This window comes from Heterodontus francisci, chromosome 3 (genome assembly GCF_036365525.1).
Source record: "Heterodontus francisci isolate sHetFra1 chromosome 3, sHetFra1.hap1, whole genome shotgun sequence".
Classification (NCBI taxonomy): domain Eukaryota; kingdom Metazoa; phylum Chordata; class Chondrichthyes; order Heterodontiformes; family Heterodontidae; genus Heterodontus; species Heterodontus francisci.
The window spans coordinates 29244066-29263207 of NC_090373.1; the positions used below are offsets into that span (position 1 = coordinate 29244066).

General features: G+C 42.2%; 1 protein-coding gene across 4 annotated transcripts in view; it reads right to left on the bottom strand.

The window, feature by feature from the left end:
• The window catches only part of arid4b (AT-rich interaction domain 4B), a 201097-nt gene that overhangs the window by 139547 nt on the left and 42408 nt on the right, over nt 1-19142 (bottom strand). For all 4 annotated transcript variants that reach the window (XM_068020532.1, XM_068020511.1, XM_068020502.1 and 1 more), the window contains exons 4-5: nt 15256-15321; nt 7714-7804 (exon numbers count right to left, since the gene is read on the bottom strand). In XM_068020532.1, coding sequence (XP_067876633.1) covers nt 7714-7804; nt 15256-15321 — 157 coding nt within the window. The remainder of the gene's footprint in view (nt 1-7713; nt 7805-15255; nt 15322-19142) is intronic.

Below are 19142 nucleotides of genomic sequence, written 5' to 3' on the forward strand. Positions count from 1 at the left end.
TCCTCAGCTACCCTCCTCATATCCTGTTAAACCTCACACGCCCTCCTTAGACCCCATACACATGCTCACCCTCCTTAGACCCCCTACACTTTTGCATAGCTCCTTTAATGTTATTTGCACTTGGGTACCATTCTTAGACATTTGGACACTATCTTTTGAGCCTGAACACCCTTGTGTACCCTTCCTAAACCCATACATCCCTTTCTTAAGACCCATTGACCTTCAAGAACCCTACTTATAACCCGAAAGCATTCGCACGCCCTCTTTTGACACAGCACATCTTGGTGCACATTGTTTACATCCTTTTAACCATCATACACCCTTGTACACCCTCACTAGATGCAACAGAAGTTTTTCAGTGTCAAGCTATGATGATGAGTGTAATGTGGCTAGGAAGAAGAACTGCCACAGAAAATACAAAAAAAAATTTGATGTACAGTGAACTTCCGAAATATTTCAATGAGTTTTGAAAAAGCACAATATCTAAAACAGCATGGTGACTCGGACTTCTGGTAAACTATCACAGTGACTTGATGCAGTGTGCACTTCAAGAATGGAAACCCCCCACTGACACAATTGTAGATTTTGTCCTTCCAATCTTGAGTATTGTGGGTTATTGTGTATATACAAGAGAGAGAGAGAGAGAGCGAGAGAATGTGAAGTGGAAGCAATTGGAACTCAAAGATTCACACAAGATTATGGCTTTCAAAACTGGATAAGCACCTCAAGGGAAAAAATTTGCAGGGCTGCAGGGAAAGAGCCAATAAGTGGGACTAACTAAATTACACAGAGATCTGGCACAGACTTGACAGGCTGAATGGCTTCCTTCTGTGCTGTAATCATTCTATAAGAATAATCTTTCATTACATTAAAGCACTTTGGCTTTAGTGTGACATTTCCTGGAGTCCTGACCAGATGTACTAAATTTGCAAGTAGCAACATCATGAGATACAGTCACAAAACTATTCTGAAAGCATTAGTTTCCTTAAATATTATGTTAATTAATTCCCTCACAATATTACAACCTAGACAAAGTGTTTTTATCTTGATCAGCAACACATTTCTGACATGTTAAAGAACTGCAATGACTTTTGCATTAATATTCTGGAACTACAATCTTGAAGCCTGTTTCCTAAAAATCATTGTCACGTCTGCATGCTAGTCAACTGCACAGGGTTTTGGCCTTAGCATCACAGTAATCCAACAGTGCCCTCTGAGTACTGGATCAAATGGAATGAAATGCTCCTTTTTAAGACCCAAGGCTAGGCCTCATCTTCCCTCTCAGGTGGATATAAAAGTTCCCACGACATTATTCAAAGTGGTGCCCTGGCCAATATTAACCCCTCAACGACATTACTAAAAAAAGTATCTGGTCATTATCACATTATTTGTAGGAACGTGCTGTCAGGATTCCTATATTACAACAGTTATCACACTTCAAAAGTACTTTATTAACAGTTCAATATGTTGGGACGTCCTGAGGGTGTGAAAGGTGCTGCATAATGCAAGTTTTTCTTTTTTTTTTATATTCTCATTAATGCCATGGCTACAAGCTTTCTGTGGATTTCCACTAAAATCTCTTGTATGAAAATGAGAGAGAATATCAATCCAGAATTAAGCAAAATTAAGAAAACCTATTTTTGTGCTGTGGATTGACGACTTTGCCGCAGAAGGTTCATTGCATTTCAGATTGAACCTTACCAACGTACAAATATAGTTCAAAAAACCACAACATACTGCAGTGGTTACTCAAAGTAACTCTTACTATTTGACCTACTGTCATGTTTGACTGCACAAGAGTTCACTGCAACTTACTACTACAATCATACCGACTAGAAATCTGAAGCCAACTTGGCCAGACTATAACTGCCAAATAGATTCTTTTTAAACAAAACTTCCTTAATGGCATTAAAAAAAAAGTTAGAAAATGGAACAAGTAGCCCAGATTACTTGCATCAAATCATACCACTGTTTGACAGCTGTATGGAACAGTAATCAACCAAAGGCCATGATTTGACAGATTCTAGTGTCAGATATTTTTCTCTGGGTTACAGAACAGTTTTTCTATCGTGAAATAATGCAATCTTTTAATTGTTGGATCAACATTTGAGTAGCATCAAATTCAGGAGTGTCCAATTTTTTTTCACCATGTCTGCAAAACGTGTGAATTTTGCTCTTGGAGGCAATGAAATAAAGGTAATTCTTTTTTGCACAAAGGCAATTTCTGTGAAGATTAATCAACTGATACTTGGAAATATAAAATATTTACATTGTACTGATGGTATTCGGTGAAACATCACATTCCATATTTCTGCATAGCTGTAAAAAAGAATTTTAGCCTGAAAATCAGATACGTGTTTAAAATCTGCCATTCCAAAAACATAGTACAAGATTATGTATAGACAGCAGAACAAGGTCATTTTTAACCCTCAGGTCCGTAAAGTTCTGAGAAGGGCAGATTAATCAACTTCTGGATACGAGGGGCCAAGGTGCACTTACAAGGCCAGTGACCACTGCGCTGAGAACATAAGAGCATTAGAAATAGGAGCGGGAGTAGGCCATAAGGCCCCTTGGGCCTCGTCCACCATTCAATAAGATCATGGCTGATTTCCACCTTCCTGCCTGTTCCCTATAACCCTTGAACCCCCTGTAGTTTGAGAATCTGTCCATATATTCACTGACTCAGCCTCCACAGCTCTCTGGGGATAGTGAATTCCAAATATTCACAACCCTCTGAGAGAAGAACTTTCTCCTCATCTCAGTCTTAAATGGGAGAGCCCTTTTTCTGAAACTGTACCCCCTACTTCTAGATTCCCCCATGAGAGGAAACATCCTCTCCGCATCCACTGTCAAGCTCCCTCAGGATCTGATATGTTTCAATAAGAGCACCCCCCATTCTTCTAAACTCCAATGAATATAGGCCCAACCTGCTCAACCTTTCCTCATAAGACAACCCCTTCATCCCAGGAATCAACCGAGTGAACCTTCTCTAAACTGTAGACACCAGTACATCCCTCCTTAGATAAAGACACCAAAACTGTACGCAGTACTCGAGTCTCACCGATGCCCCGTAAAGTTCGTTGTAGCAAGATTTCCCTACTTTTATATTCCATCTCCTTTGCAAAAAAGGCCAACATTCCATTTGCCTTTCTGCTGTACCTGCCAGCTTACTTTTTGCGTTTCATGTACAAGGACACCCAGATCCTTCTGCATGCAGCACTCTGGCATCTCTCTCCATTTAAATAATATTTTGCTTTTCTATCCTTCCTACCAAAGTGGATAACCTCACATTTTCCCACATTATATTCCATCTGCCAAATTTTTGCCCACTCACTTATCTATATCTCTTTGTGCCCTCCTCACAAGTTGCTTTCCCACCTCTTTGTAGCATCAGCAAATTTGGCTGCAATGCAGTCGATCCCTTCATCCAAGTCATTAATATAGATTGTAAATAGTTGAGGGCCCAGGACTGATCCCTATGGCACCCCAGTAGTTACTGTTTGCCAACCTGAAAATGAACCATTTATCCTGACTCTCTGTTTCCTGTTAGTTAGCCAGTCCTCTATCCATGCTAATATATTACCCCAACTGCCATGAGTTCTTTTCTGGTGCAGTAACTTTTTGTGTGGCATCTTATCGAATGTCTTTTAGAAATACAAATATACTACATCTATTGGTTCCCCTTTATTTACCCTGCTCAAAAACAGCTCTATTAAAATCCACAATGGCAGACAAGTGGAAATGTAATCTCCAAAGTCCCCCCTATTTAATAGCAACAATACTTACATTTCTATAGTACCTTTCACAACCCCAGGGTGTCTCAAAGCACTTTACAGCCAATAAAGTACTACTGAAGTGTAATCACTGTTGCAATGGAGGAAACATGGCAGTCCATTTACTTACAGCAAGCTCCCACAAACAGCAATGTGATAATGACAAGATATCTGCCTTTAATGATGTTGGTTAAGGGATAAATATTGTCTCTGGACACCACGGAGAAGCCTCCACTCCTCTTCAAAATAGTGCTGTGGGATCTTCAACTTCCACCTGAGAGGGCAGATGGGACCTCAGTTTAACATCTCATCTGATAGAGAAGGGCCTCGATATTCACAATTTACCTGCTCCACCTCATAATGGATGTCAGAGATTTGGGGCTAAAAAGTTTTAAATGGAGGTATGTGTGACCAACCCACCGTGTGTGTGCCCATTGCTGTTTCTACAGTGACAGGTTTTGTGCTGTGCAAGTGTGCTGCCGAGAGGCGGGGCACTTCATTAACATATTTAAAATCAGACTCCCACAGTTCAATTGGATCGCTCACTCCCTTGCTCGCGAATGCTGGAAGGGGTCATGGCTGATTTTCCCACCCAGCAGCCGACAAGACTGTCAATCTGGCCAACTGCTGGGCAGGAAAAGGGAAGGAAAATGTTTTTAATGAAGGCCTGCCGTTAAATTTGAAAGGACCTCCTTGTCCTTAACCTTGCCAGGTTTCTACCACGCTACGATGCTACCCCGCACCACGTAAATATTGGGGCCCATATCTTGTAACATAGAAGCTTATCCTAAGTCAAATAGTCCTGCAGTTTTGTCTGTGTAAGTACTTTTCGAGATATCTTTGTAATAAAGTAGGACATCACCAGTGCAGCTCGTAAAAGGAAAACTATGGAACATTATGAAAGCCAAGGATTGTTGGTGTTATCAGTGGCTAAGAAAACTCTTTGGTCAAACATCATGAGCTTTCCAGATTGTAGAGACCATGATGTACATAAAGGACCTGCAAAAATTCCAGAGAGAAAATACTGCTTTACAGAAACAAGAACAACTTCTACTTATATAGCACCTTTAACATAATAAAACATCCCAAGGCACTTGACAGGAGCATTATAAAACAAAATATGGCAACAAGCCACAGAAGGAGATATTAGGTCAGATGACCAAAAGCTTGGTCAAAGAGGTGGGTCTTAAGAAGTGTCTTAAAGGAGGAAAGTGTGTTCTTTTGCCAATTATGTTAAATCTATGACCTCTGGTTACCGACTCACTTGCCAGAGGAAATAGTTTCTCCTTATTGCTCCAGCAAAACCACTCAAAAGTTTTGACATTCTCTGTTAGATCTCCCCTTAACCTTCTCTGCTCTAAGGAGAAAAATCCCAGCTTCTCCAATCTCTCAACATAACTGAAGTCCTGGTAGCATCCTGGTAAACCTCCTCTGTATCCTTTCCGAAGCCTTAACATCCTTCCTAAAGTGTAGTACCCAGAATTGTACACAATAGTCCAACTGAAGTCCAATCAGTGATTTGTAAAGGTTTGGCATAACTTCTTTGTTATTGCATTCAATGCCCCTATTTACAAAGCCAAATTTCCCATACACTTTCTTAACCACCTTATCGACTTTTCTTGTCAGCTTCAAAGATCTGTGAATATGCACCTCCTCAAAATAGTCTCTTCTCTTTGACTCTGCATCATTGCCGATGATTCACATCGACTGCTCATCTGTTGTTAGTCTTCAGGTGGGAGCACTGAAGCAAGGCACTGCCGGTTGCAATGGGGGCATTGTAGATCATCATTCGCTGATGCGGGGGTTACTGCTGCATGCTTCTTCCTACAGTGACGCTTTTCTGTGGAAATCTGAAGACGTAGTTCTTCAAATTTCTGTGCTCCAATGTGGAGACTTCAGCACCAAGTGTTTTGGTCACGTGCCGACTGTTCCCAGTTGTTTAACTCAATCTGACATGAAATGATGTTTCGCTTGCACGAGTCCTTGTATCTTAATTTTGGCCGCCCAAAGTGTCTACTGGCACCAACAAGCTCTCCATATAGTGCATCTTTTGGTAGGCAACCATCATTCAGTCTAATGACGTGACCTGGCCAGCATAGTCAACATCGCTTGAGCATTGCCATAATACTTTCTGCTTTAGAAAGTTGCAGTACTTCCATTTGGGCTTTCTATGCTGCCAATGGTTCTCAAGGATCTTTCGCAAGTAACACATATGAAATGAATTTAATCTGCGTTTCTGCTTCTGATATGTAGTTTCAACGCCGTTCAGCAGTCTACTTAATTCACAAGCATTATAGATTCTTAGTAGTGTGGCAATTGAGAGTTTGGGGTTTTTCCAAGCTCTTGCCTGAAGCTTTCCAAATGACGCAGCAGCACCACCATTACGAGCTGATATCACCTCATCAAGCTTCATTTTACATGAGACCGTTGACCCCAGGTAGAAGAATTTGTCTAAGTTGTTCAATTCAGTGTTGTTTAGATGTAATACTACTTTGGACTGACCATCTTGAGTCATTGTCACTGTCTACAAGGACTGATAGTGACTCCAAATTCCTCTGCAGCAGTTGAGAAGACACTCAGAATTGACTGCAGGCCTTCAGTTGAATGCACCACAAAGTTGCATCAACAGCAAACAGGAGTTAACACATCAGAACATGTCTCACTGTGGGTTTTGCTCTCAATCTGGACAGGCTGAACAGTCTTCCATTTGATCTCCTTCTCTAAAGCTTTTATCCCAAAAAGCATACAAGAGGAGGCAGGGCGGCGCAGTGGTTAGCACCGCAGCCTCACAGCTCCAGGGACCCGGGTTCAATTCTGGGTACTGCCTGTGCTAAGTTTGCAAGTTCTCCCTGTGACCGCGTGGGTTTTCGCCGGGTGCTCCAGTTTCCTCCCACAGTCAAAGACTTGCAGGTCGATAGGTAAATTGGCCATTATAAATTGCCCCTAGTGTAGGTGAGGGAAGGTGGGGATGCGATAGGAATATGGGATTAATGTAGGATTAGTATAAATGGGTGGTTGATGGTCAGCACAGACTTGGTGGGCCAAAGGGGCTGTTTCAGTGCTGTATCTCTAAATAAAATAAAATAAATAAAAAAATAAAGAAGATGCCAAACAGCATTGGTGCAAGAACACAACCCTGCTTTACTCCACTGAACACTGGGAATGAATCAGATGTCATACCACTGTATATGATTCTTCCTTTCATTTCACGGTGGCAAGATTTCACAATCTGGGGTAGCAGCATTTAAATTATACTGCCTCTCTAAATTGTTTCTCTCAAAGTGCATCATTTCACACTCATACACATATTAAATTGCACCTGTCATGTGTCTGCCCATTTCTCCAGTCTGTTTTTGTCCTTCTGAATTCTGCTACTATCCTGCTCACTATATACTATGTTACCAAGTTTTGTATCATCCACAAACTTTGAAATTGTACTCCGCATACCCAAGTCCAGGTCATTTATATTTATAAGAAAAATGTGGTTCCAATACCGATCCTTGGGCAACCCACTGTACACTTCTCTCCACTCAGAAAAATTGTCATTCGCCACTGTTCTCTGTCTCCTATTCCTTAGTCAATTATGTACCCAAGTTACCACTGTCCCTTTAATCCCATGTGCTTCTAATTCTGAAATAAGTCTGTTATCCGATGCTTTATTAAATGCCTTTTGAAAATTCACATATACAACATCTACCGCAATACCTTCAATCACCCTCACTGTTAGTCAAATCAGGTTAGCTAGATATGATTTGCATTTAATAAATCTGTACTGTCCCTTATTAACCCATGCTTCTTCAAGTGGGAAATAGTTTTATTCTCAACAATGGTCTCTAGTAGTTTCCCCACCACTGACATTAGACCTGTAATATTTCCACAAAATATTTTGTTGGTTGATAACATTTAAAGGGGACATATTTTTGATTCACTTTTTCCTTACCTACAGTGTACCAGCTTGCATCAGTTAGCTTATTGACGACAGCTTCTTGGCATGTTCCATCAGGGTTCTTCACTTCAACAACAGCTCCTACCTGCAGTGGAAGTCACACCTAATCAGTAACATGTAAGAAGGAACAAATCCCACCCATCAGCTGGGGTCATTCAGAAGCTTTCAGTATGGGTGGTTCAATTAGCTTTATCTGAGGGGTAGGGAGGGACAGGAAACTGTTGGGAGAGAGATAAGAAAAATGGGATAGGATAACATATTCTTTGGTCTTTTGGGGACTTAGTCAGCACTGACAGAAAAGTGACCCACTCTGAATTAAATGTTGGGAGGTGCACATGGACAGTTTGATGCCCTTTCTCTCAGATTTTCTGTACTTCACACAATGAGATGCCAGCCGAGATCAGCCACAACAACTTGTGTTTGCATAGCGCCTTTAACATACCATTCTCTTTTCCTAGAGCGTAGTGAGTCTCTGGAAGAAAATTGCCAGTTGGTGTAGTGGTTCTGACTCTCTGTACACCTTCAATAGGGACTTGGACCAGTTCCTGACTGGGCAGAGATCATATCATATAGAAGGCAAGTACCTTTTTACATAACACATTCTCCAGGACTGACTTGAGGAGGTCGGAGAGGAATTTTCCGAAGTATTGCTTCCTTTATTGGCCCTGGGTTTTTCTGTGTTTTTGCTTCTCTGAGGGAATTACATGGCTGTAGTGAAGGAGTGGGGAGGAAAGGAAGAAATGCCTACTCATGATGGTCCAGCCATAATGTCTGTCGGGCAGGTTTGATGGACCAGTGGGTCATTTCCTGTCTATCAATTTTTTATGTTTGCAAAACATCCCAAGGTACTTCACAGGAGTGTTATCAAACAAAATATGCCACGAAGCCACAGAAGGAAATATTTGAGCTGATGACCAAAAATATGGTCAAAGAGGTAGGTTTCAAGGAGCATCTCAAAGGAGGAGGAGACAGACAGAGAGGTTCAGGGAAGGAATTTCCCAGTGCTTGGGGCCTAGATAGATTAAAGCCTGGCCACCAATGGAAGAAAATCAGGGATGCCCAAGAGGCCAGAATTGAAGAATGTAGATATCTTGCAGGATTGTAGGAAATAGGAGCAGGAGTTGGCCATTTGGTCCCTCAAGCCTGCTCTGCATTCAACTAGATCATGGTTGATCTTCTATCTCAACACCATTTTCCCCATATCCCTTGATATCTTTAAATCTAGAAATCTAGAAATTTAAATTCCATGAGCTGTTGTGGTAGAATTTGAACCCATGTCCCCAGGGCGTTAGCCTGGGCCTATGATCAATGACATTACCACGACGCCACTGCTGTAAAGCGAGCACCTCTGAGAGTGCAGCACTCCCTCAGTACTGTACTGGAGTGTCAGCCTAGATTTTGTGCTCAAGACCTGGAATGGGACTTGAACCCAGAACCTTGTGACTCAGAGGTGAGAATGCTACCCATTGAGCCACAGCTGAGGTTATAGGACTGGAGGAGATCACAAAATTTAGGGAAAGGCGAGGCCATGGAGAGATTTGAACACAAGGATGAGTATTTTAAACTGGACCAGGTGCCAATGTAGGTCAACGAGCACAGGGATAACGAGTGAAGAGGACTTGGTGTGAGTTAAGATACAAGAAACCAGAGTTTTACATAGGCTCAAATTTACGGACGGTATAAGATAGTAGGATGGCCAGGAAAGCATTGGAATAGTTGACTCTGGAAGTAATAAAGGCACAGATATGGGATTCAGCAAAATATGCTGCATCACCAGGCAGCCCAGTTTCTGTGCTTGCCTCTCAGCATCCTGTTTAGATTGGTTTTGCTAGAAAGCAAGGAGGTGGCTCACTTTTCGTTTAGCAAATGGCTTGTGCAATTCAGTTCTCGATACCAAAGTATTCTTTTCAAACAAGATGCAACTTTTACAAGGAACAAAAGCACACATACAAAAAATGTTTAGTAACTGCAAGGGATATCTGTTTGTGAAGGTTGAACTAAAATCTAAGAATGCAGATTTAAAAAATCTATATTCGGTAACGTAACATTTGTCCTCATTTGATGGGAAGCTTTGTAACTTATCATAAAGTCCTGCTTAGCCAACTAATGCATTGCTCTCTAATCAAAGCAGTCAGTTGGACAATGTTGATTAACTTGGCAGAGTTGTAGAGACTAGAAAGCAAGAGACTAATTATAGCCCAAAGGGTCTGTGTATTTCAGTCATGCTGGCCATGGTATAACCAGCACAGCTCTCTTCAGTGCAACCTCTTTCTGATCTGGAGTTACTCTCCTTTAAAAGGTTAAAAGCAGAGGTTTGTATGAGGAGCATCAGGTGATGCCATTCTACAGTGCAGGATGCCCAGCAATCTGACAGTCACCATTGTTGTATTATGGGGAAGGGAAGAACACAATAGAAGAACATAAGAAAAAGAAGCAGGAGCCTCCTGAGTCCGCTCCGTCATTCAATAAGATCACAGCTGACCTTTTACATCGACTCCATTATGGCTCCTTAGAATGCCAAACTATCAAAAAAGGCAGTACAACCCAAATGACTCAATGGACAAAAGTACCTTAGGTGCGGTACTGAAGCACAAAGAGCAGAAAGTTAATGGGTTCAATTCCTGGTCAGTGTAGCGCTAGCCACTCTCAGGAAGGGTGCTGGTGGGATACAGGTCACCTCTGCAACCCTGACCTTTTGGGCAGCAGCAGGGGAAGTGGGGTGGGGGGGAGGGGGGCGGTGGTAGGTGAGAGGGAGAAAGGAAGGCAAAGAAAGAAGAAGAAGTTAAAATATAAAACCAACCAGGTTTCCCTTCATGACCACAGCATGATGAGCTGTGCTGGAAGGTGCAAGCAAGGACAAGACCAGTTTTGGCTGCGTTGGTCAAGCATCAAGGCTTAAGCAAGAAGAGTGGTTACATGGTAATGTGGTGAAAAAGAGCTCCCAGGGCCAGGAGCCAGGGTCAATCAGTGATCATGCCCTCAGAGGAGAGGAGGTCCCAGTGATCTCATAAGTCCCATAAGACTCAGAGGTCCCATAAAAATGCCTGCCCAATTAGTTGGTAGCGCAGTTCATTTGTGTGTGAGATGAATGTCGACCCTGTCCCCATTATCTGCACAGAGGAAGCAGTAATTGTAGAACTACTGGGATTTGATTATATTCAGTCTCGGAAAGTGACCGTGTTATGGAGAACATTTATTGGCTCAATCCAAGAAGAAAGGACGCAAGAGGAAGCAAGATATTTATGCAACAATAAATCAGGTGGAACATGAGTTAACAGGCACAGTGTAATTAATCATAGAGGGAATTTACCGAACAGTTTACAAAAGATTAGAACCTGCCGGAATACTGATCAACATGCTCTGAATAACGGCATACAAAACTGCTTTTACAGTACTCCCACAATGGCTCTGTATGTTTATCCCACTAAGCAGCTCAGTCACATACAGTGGGAAGGGCTCGGGTTCAACCGCTAGTCTCTGTGGAGTTAGCTGATCTCATTCGGGGTCAACCATGGAGACACAATTGGCATCAATGTTCTGGGTTAGTGAAAGGAAAGAAAATCATCAAGGTAACCCACTCATTGAGCAATCCTGCCAGAAGGTGAGGGCAAGATCAGGATTAGCTGGAATGACTTGTGTGGTTGGTTGATCAGTCAGCACTCACTGTCTCAGCCTTGCCTCTGTAATGGACTCTCAAGTGAGAAACTTCAGATTAATTAACACCAATGGATCAGCATACCAGCAGATGGTCAAAACCTTCAGGAGAGAGGGATGGAAGGAATATGGCAACAAGAAAACAGAACCACACATTGTCAGTGGCACTGTAAAACACAAAAGATTAAGATTCTGAATTTCAAATAACCACAATGCTGTGTATTACACCCCTGTAAAGATTATACACTTACTGCAGCAAATTAGAGTGACAGGAAAGCTTCAGTTCAATCTGAGATGGGTTACAGTGTGCTGTAAGGAGGGTTGAACCAAAGCTCTAGAAATGATTATTACTGTATGAATGGCAGTAGTCATGGTACCAGAACTGAAATCATAAACTCCAAAAACACACAGCCATCTGTTGCATGCCAAGTTCTATCTGCAAAATCAGACATCTTACAGAATATTATCTTGTTTGATTTGTACTGTACACACCAGTGTAATCTTTTCCTTTTTTGTGGTGATGTTTACATCACATTGCATCAACTGTTTTCTACTGAGATTCAGATTTTGAATAAAGTTTAAATAATTTCAGCACTCAAAAGATGAAGAAGTACTTGAGACATTTACAATCACATGTCACAGAACAGGCCACTGGCATCAGGGCAAGCGATAAGCAACACATTACAACAACAACTTGCATTTATATATCACATTTAACATACAATATGCTCCAAAGCGCTTCACAGGAGCATTACTAGACAAAATGGGCCTGGACTCAGAGTATACAGGGCATAATGTTAAAGTCTGCAAATGCCTCAAAACCTGGAAATGAAGTAAATAATGAGGAGGATAGTAACAGACTTCAGACGGACTGGTGAAATGGGCAGCCAGGTGGCAAATGAAATTTAATGCAGAGAAGTGTGAAGTGATACATTTTGGTAGAAAGAATGAGGAGTGACAATGTAAACTAAATGGAACAATTTTAAAGGAGGTTCAGGAACATAGCAACCTGGGGGTGTATGTACACAAATCTTTGAAGGTGAGAGGACAAGTTGAGAAGACTGTTAAAAAAGCATATGGGATCTCTGGCTTTATTAATAGAGGAATAGAGTACTAAAGTAAGACTAAACCTTCATGAAACACTGATTAGGGCTTCAGCTGGAATGCTGTTTCCAATCTGGGCAGCACAATTTAGGAAGGCCTTAAAGAGGGTGCATTAGAAATTTACTGGAATGGTACCAAGGATGAGGGACTTCATTGATGTGGACAGACTGGAGAACCTGGAGTTGTTCTCCTTAAAGCAGAGAAGGTTAGAAGATCTGATAGAGGTGTTCAAAATCATGAATGGTTTTGATAAGAATAAATAAGGAGAAACCATTTCCAGTGACTGAGACTTGGTAACCAGAGGACACAGATTTAAGGTGCTAGGTAAGAAGAACCAAAGACAACATGAGATTTTTTTTTTTTAAATGCAGCAAGTTACAATGATCTGGAATGCACTTCATGCAAGGGTGGTGGAAGCAAATTCAATAGTAACTTTCAATAGGGAATTAATTGGATAAGTACATTAAAGGAAAAAATTTACAGGGCTATCTCGACAGAGCCAGAGAGTGACACTAACTGTATAGCTCTTTCAAAGATCTGACACAGGTATGATGGGCTGAAGGACCTCCTGTGCTGTTTAACACCCAGACACACAAGGCAATATTGGGATAGATGAACAAAAACTCGGTCAAAGATTTTAAGGATTGTCTTCAAGGAGGAGAGAGAAAAAGAGAGAGAGAGAAAAAGGAAGAGATTTAGGGAGAATATTACTGGGCTTAGGGCCTAGGCAGCTGACGGTACGGCTGCCAATAATGGGACAATAGAAATCGGGTATTTGCAAGAGGCCAGATTTGGAGGCACGCAGAGTTCCTGTTGGGTTGTATGGCTGGAGGTGGTTAGAGATAGGGAGGGGGGTGAGGCCATAGAGGGATTTGAAAACCAGGATGAGAATTTTAAAATGGAAGTGCTGCCAAACCAGGAACCAATGTAGGTCAGCGAGCACAAAGGGCGATGAGTGTATGAGACTTGATACAAGTTAGGATATGGACAGCAGAGTTTTAGATGAGCTCAAGTTTGCAGAGGATGGAAGGTGGGAGGCCAGCCAGGAGTGCAGTGTGCAAAATAACAGCAAAAGACAGAGCGTAGTAACGTCCAGGACATGACTAATCACAAGTGGTTCTGGAAATAACTCACCATCAGGAAGATTGATTTACATCCTATGTGCCTTCATATAAAATCTATACAAGTCTTTATAGAAAAGCAGGAGAGATATATATCTCAAGATCATAAATATTTACACAAGCTGTGATTTGGAGACTGTGGAAATATTTCTCATCGTTATACTTATGATTTCATGAACATATTTAAAAGATGAAAGGTTTCAGTACTATTGACAAATTAATACTAGCTCTACTGATGCTAACCGGTGTGTCATGGGAAGGTTTTTATACTCAGAAGGGCATCATTACTCTATTATTACCTCTGCTGCTTCCCCTCAACCACCAAAGCTCCCAAGTCCTGCCCCCATATCACCACTGACACCATCCCCACCCTAGCTGCAAACTTGTGTTTCTCTCTAGTTGTTCTCTCATCTCCCCTCATGCTCTCTGCTCATCCATAAGACTCATCTCCTACTCTCGGAACCCCATTCCCACTAAACTGCTGCCCAACTAATTTCCCTTCCTGTCCTCCATGCTACCCGACATTGAAATTGTTCCTTCTCCTTCTCCACTGTTGCCTTCCTTTCAAAACCACTACCATCCTCTCCTCAAAAAAATTACTCTCAACCCTACTTTCCCAGCAAACCACCACCTCATCAAAATCCTTGGATATGATGCTTCCTGCCAAATCTCTGGACATATCTTCTACTACTCCATAACTGAAATCTCTCCAATTAGGTTTCCATCACTCCTATGGCACAAAGCAGCCCTCAGTCACAAATGCCATACTTGGCTTATATCCAGTCTTGGATGAGCTGCAATGTCCTCCAGGCTACACACTGGTAACCCTGCCAGAAAGTCCGTACTCTCACCAACAACTCAACTCCCTCTCCTCGACCACCAAACAACTGCTAACAACATCCTTGCCCTCCAAATTGAGCTCCTGACCCCTTTCCAGCACAGAGGACTGCCTAATTACACCTCTGTGACATTGCCTACCTCTGCCCACAAAATCTTTACTCACACTTTTCTCACCTCCAGACTTGACTGTACAAATGCTCTCCTGGCCGGCTCCCTGTTTCCACCCTCTGTAAATTCAAGTTTATCCAAAACTCTGCTGCCTGTTTCTTATCCACCCACCCATCACTGCTGCCCTACACTGACTCCCAGCTCCAACACTTCAAAGTTATAACAATCACTGACAGCACTATCCTCATGAATAAAGAAAGATGCGTCTCTTTTCCTACTCTGCCGCCCAGCCCTCAGAAGAAACTTTCAGCACTTTGTAGAACTTTTACTACTGTAACAATTGTTTAAGTGTAAGAATAGGGAAGCATATCTTTGCATTACGCTAATTGCCAGCTGCACATCAATAAAATATAATGCAAGATGTCAAAGTTGTCACTAAGGCAAGATAAACATCACTTACAAAATGGAATATTTACTCATAAGCGAGTTTCATGAGTAATGCAGCAAGTGTCACTTGCAGAGATATTTATCAGATGGAAATGTTGGATCGGTAGGACATATCCAAAATCAGTATTTCAATAAAATCCATTCAAAGTATCAACAAATAGATATTCCAAACTGCTAGTTTTATTTGTAGTTATTATACATCTCAGGATTCATCTCCCTCAAACATTAAATGAAGGAAAATTGCAATAGCATGAGTGCATACCTTGAGTGGACCTTTGATGTGATCATCCTGCACTTCCATGGTTGATGAATCATTTTTGAAAGTTACCTTTTTAAAAAAAGCACAAATTCCAAAACATGTCACCAAAAACTAGTCAGCACAAGTGTGTAAATCTGACAAGCATATCAAAGATTTACATGAGCCTATAATAGTAACACAACAGCTAACTTTCCTCTAAATCGACCTACACTGCAACTTATCAATCATTTATGTTACTTTACAAGAAATAAAAGCCATTATTCTATATTGTGACAACAAACATATATTAAAGCTTTAATCCCAGGTCAAAGGCTTCTTAAACAAAATTCCATGGGAAGGTATCAAACCTTTTTTTCGAAGAAAGCTTTGAAAACCATTATACCCGAAATACAAAATAGCTTTAATTATATAATACAGCCACTCTGATTGAATCATGTTATAGGGATTCTAGAAAAACAAGTGCACCAGGTGTCTGGGAACACCATCACCTCCAGGTTCCCCTTCCAGTCACCCACCTTCCTGACTCGAACACATATTGGTTGTTCCTTCATCATCACTGGATCAAAATTCTGGAACTCCCTCCCTAACAACACTGTAGGAGTTAACTTCACCACACGGACTGCAGTGGTTCAAGAGAGCAGCAGACCACCACCTTTTCAAGGGCAACTAGGGACGAGCAATAAATGCCGGCTTAGCCAGCCAAGTCCATATCCCAAAAATATTAAATCTTTTGAAACAGGCATTCCCACCACAGAATTTCAGTGCCAAGAGAGCATATCAAGAATCTGGGTGCAAAAATCGTTTCATCTACAACACTTTACCCTTAACGGATGGAAAATTATTCCGGGTGCACTTATCTGCATTACAAATTCCTGATGTGCACTCCCAGTACGCATGGCTCTGCATGGAGAATGTTAATTCATTTTTTGAAGTTTAATGTGCACCAACCCAGGATCAACCAAAAGACCAACTAGTCACACACAACATGTGGCAAATATGATGCAGTGGGTGAAAATGTGTTTAATGGCAGTGCCTTTCGAAAAACTGGGGTACAGTTCCAGTTGGATTGGTTCATGTCACAAATTGCTTGGTCAGGCCAACTCCTGCAATATTAATAGTTTTAAAAGAACTGCAAATAACACGCTTAATAAAAAACAACTTTGATTCTTCTCTAATATATAATAAAAGCAAAAATACTGCAGATGCTGGAAATCTGAAATAAAAACAAGAAATGATGGAAATACTCAGCAGGTCTGGCAGCATTGTGGAGGGCGAAGCAGAGTTAACTTTTCAGGTCAGTGACCCTTCATCAGAACTGGCAAATGTTAGAAATGTAATAGGTTTTAAGCAAATAAAGCGGAGGTGGGGCAAAAGATAACAAAGGGCAAGATGTTGATAGGGGAGGCACAGTGGCGCAGTGGCTAGCACCGCAGCCTCACAGCTCCAGCGACCCGGGTTCGGTTCTGGGTACTGCCTGTGCAGAGTTTGCAAGTTCTCCCTGTGACTGCGTGGGTTTTCTCCGGGTGCTCCGGTTTCCTCCCACAGCCAAAGACTTGCAGGTTGATAGGTAAATTGGCCATTGTAAATTGCCCCTAGTGTAGATAGGTGGTAGGAGAATTGAGGGAAGGTGGGGATGTGATAGGGAATATGGGATTAATGTAGGATTAGTATAAATGGGTGGTTGTTGGTCGGCACAGACTCAGTAGGCCGAAGGGCCTGTTTCAGTGCTGTATCTCTCTATGTCTCTATGACAGAGAGTCACAGAGAATAACTGACCAGAAGATCATGCAGCAAAGACAAACGATATGTTAATGGTGTGTTGAAAGACAAAGCATTAGTACAGAGAGGGTGTTAACTGATAGAAAAATGAACAGCCCTGGCCCAAAGCACAAACATGAAAAAAAAAGTGGATAGGCACATGGTAAAAAAAATGATGAAACAAATTAAATTAAATAAAAAGAAAAAATAATGAGAAATAAAAAGGGGGGCAGTCATGCTCTGAAATTACTGAACTCAATGTTCAGTCCAGCAGGCTGTAGCATGCCCAATCGGTAAATGAGACACTGTTCCTCAAGCTTGCGTTGATGTTTGCTGAAACACTGCAGCAATCCCAGGACAGATATGTGGGCATGAGAGCAAGGGGGTGTGTTGAAATGGCAAGCAAATGGAAACTCAAAGTCATGCTTTTGGACTGAGTGCAAGTGTTGCGCGAAGCAGTCACCCAAACTGTGTTTGGTCTCCCAAATGTAGAGGCGACCACATTGTGAGCATACAGTATACTAAATTGAAAGAAGTACAAGTAAATTGCTGCTTCACCTGAAAGGAGTGTTTGGGGCCTTGGATAGAGAGGAGGTAAAAGGGCAGGTATTACACCTCCTGCGATTGCATGAGAAGCTGCTGTGGGAAGGTAATGAGGTGCTGGGGGTAATGGAGGAGGGGACCAGGGTGTCGCAGAGGGAATGTGCCCTTCGGAATGCTGACAGGGGAGGGGAAGATGCGTTTGGTAGTGGCATCTGCCGGACAAGGCAGAGGGCGATCCTTTGGATGTGGAGATTGGTGGGGTGGAAAGTGAGGACAAGGGGAACCCAGTTGCGGTTCTGGGAAGGAAGGGAAGGGGTGAGGGTAGAAGTGCGGGAAATGGGCTGAACACGGTTGAGGGCCCTATCAATCACAGTGGGGGGAATCCTCGGTTGAGGAAAAAGGAAGACATATCAGAAGCACTGTTGTGGAAGGTTGCATCATCAGAGCAGATGTGTCGGAGACGGAGAAACTGGGAGAATGGAATGGAGTCCTTACAGGAGGCAGGGTGTGAAGAAGTGTAGTCGAGGTAGCTGTGGGAGTCGGTGGGCTTATAATGAATATTAGTAGACAGCCTATAGATGGAGACAGAGAAGTCAAGGAAGGGAAGGGAAGTGTTGGAGATGGACCATGTAAAGGTGAGAGAAGGATTCTTCTCTACATCTACTCTCTTTTATTCCTATACTGCCTTCACTTTCGAGTTTCTCCTTCCTATTATTTCCTTCATATTATTTTCTCCTTAATTAACATAGTTTGCTGTGTTGCTAGTGGACTTTCGCTGCATTCTGCAGCTCACATCCCCAAAACTGGCCTTGCAGCCAATTAAAAGACTGAACATTTAAGAGATTGATATGAGTCACATCACCTGAGCAACTAGGTCATGCTCAGCCCACAGTCACCAGCAGCCCTCTGGTGGGCTATCTGACTGTTGAGAGTATCACAGCCCCTCATCCAACATCAGCACACACTAACAACAGAAGTGACTGGAACAGCAGGAAGCCTGGCTTATTTACCTCCTCCCTAACCCAGGAGCATGGTGGTCTAAGATGTGCTGACTCAGCACATGCCAAGAATAACAACTCCAGACTTTTCGAATCATACTACACTAAACTTACTGTGCTCCCAAGAAGCCTGAAAAGGCTTGCAGTAGCATAAGGGTTAAGGATTTTGCGCAGAAGCATTTGAAGGGCACGAATGCCTCACTTTCTCCAAAGACCCGGTTAGTCTCCACTCACCAAACTGTAGTCAGCCAGCTCCCTAGCTTTCTGCATCTCCTTACACCACCTCTCCACTATAGCACAGCTGAGTCTCGGATTTCAATAGAGGTGCAGGGGCATGGGGGAGGAAGGCACAAAGAAAAAAGAACAATTTCCAACCATCCCGTGCAACCACACCATAACCCTGCAATGTGCTGCACTACTACCTTTAGTCACTGCAATTGTGGACACACAATACTGCTAACTGCAGTGACATACCATAGATCTAATTGTGTGACTCAATAGTTGGAGCTTTGCCATCCATTACAATTTGCCATGACACATACCACCAGGAAATGCAAAGGTATCAGCAGAAAGAGATGCAGCCCCCCTCTT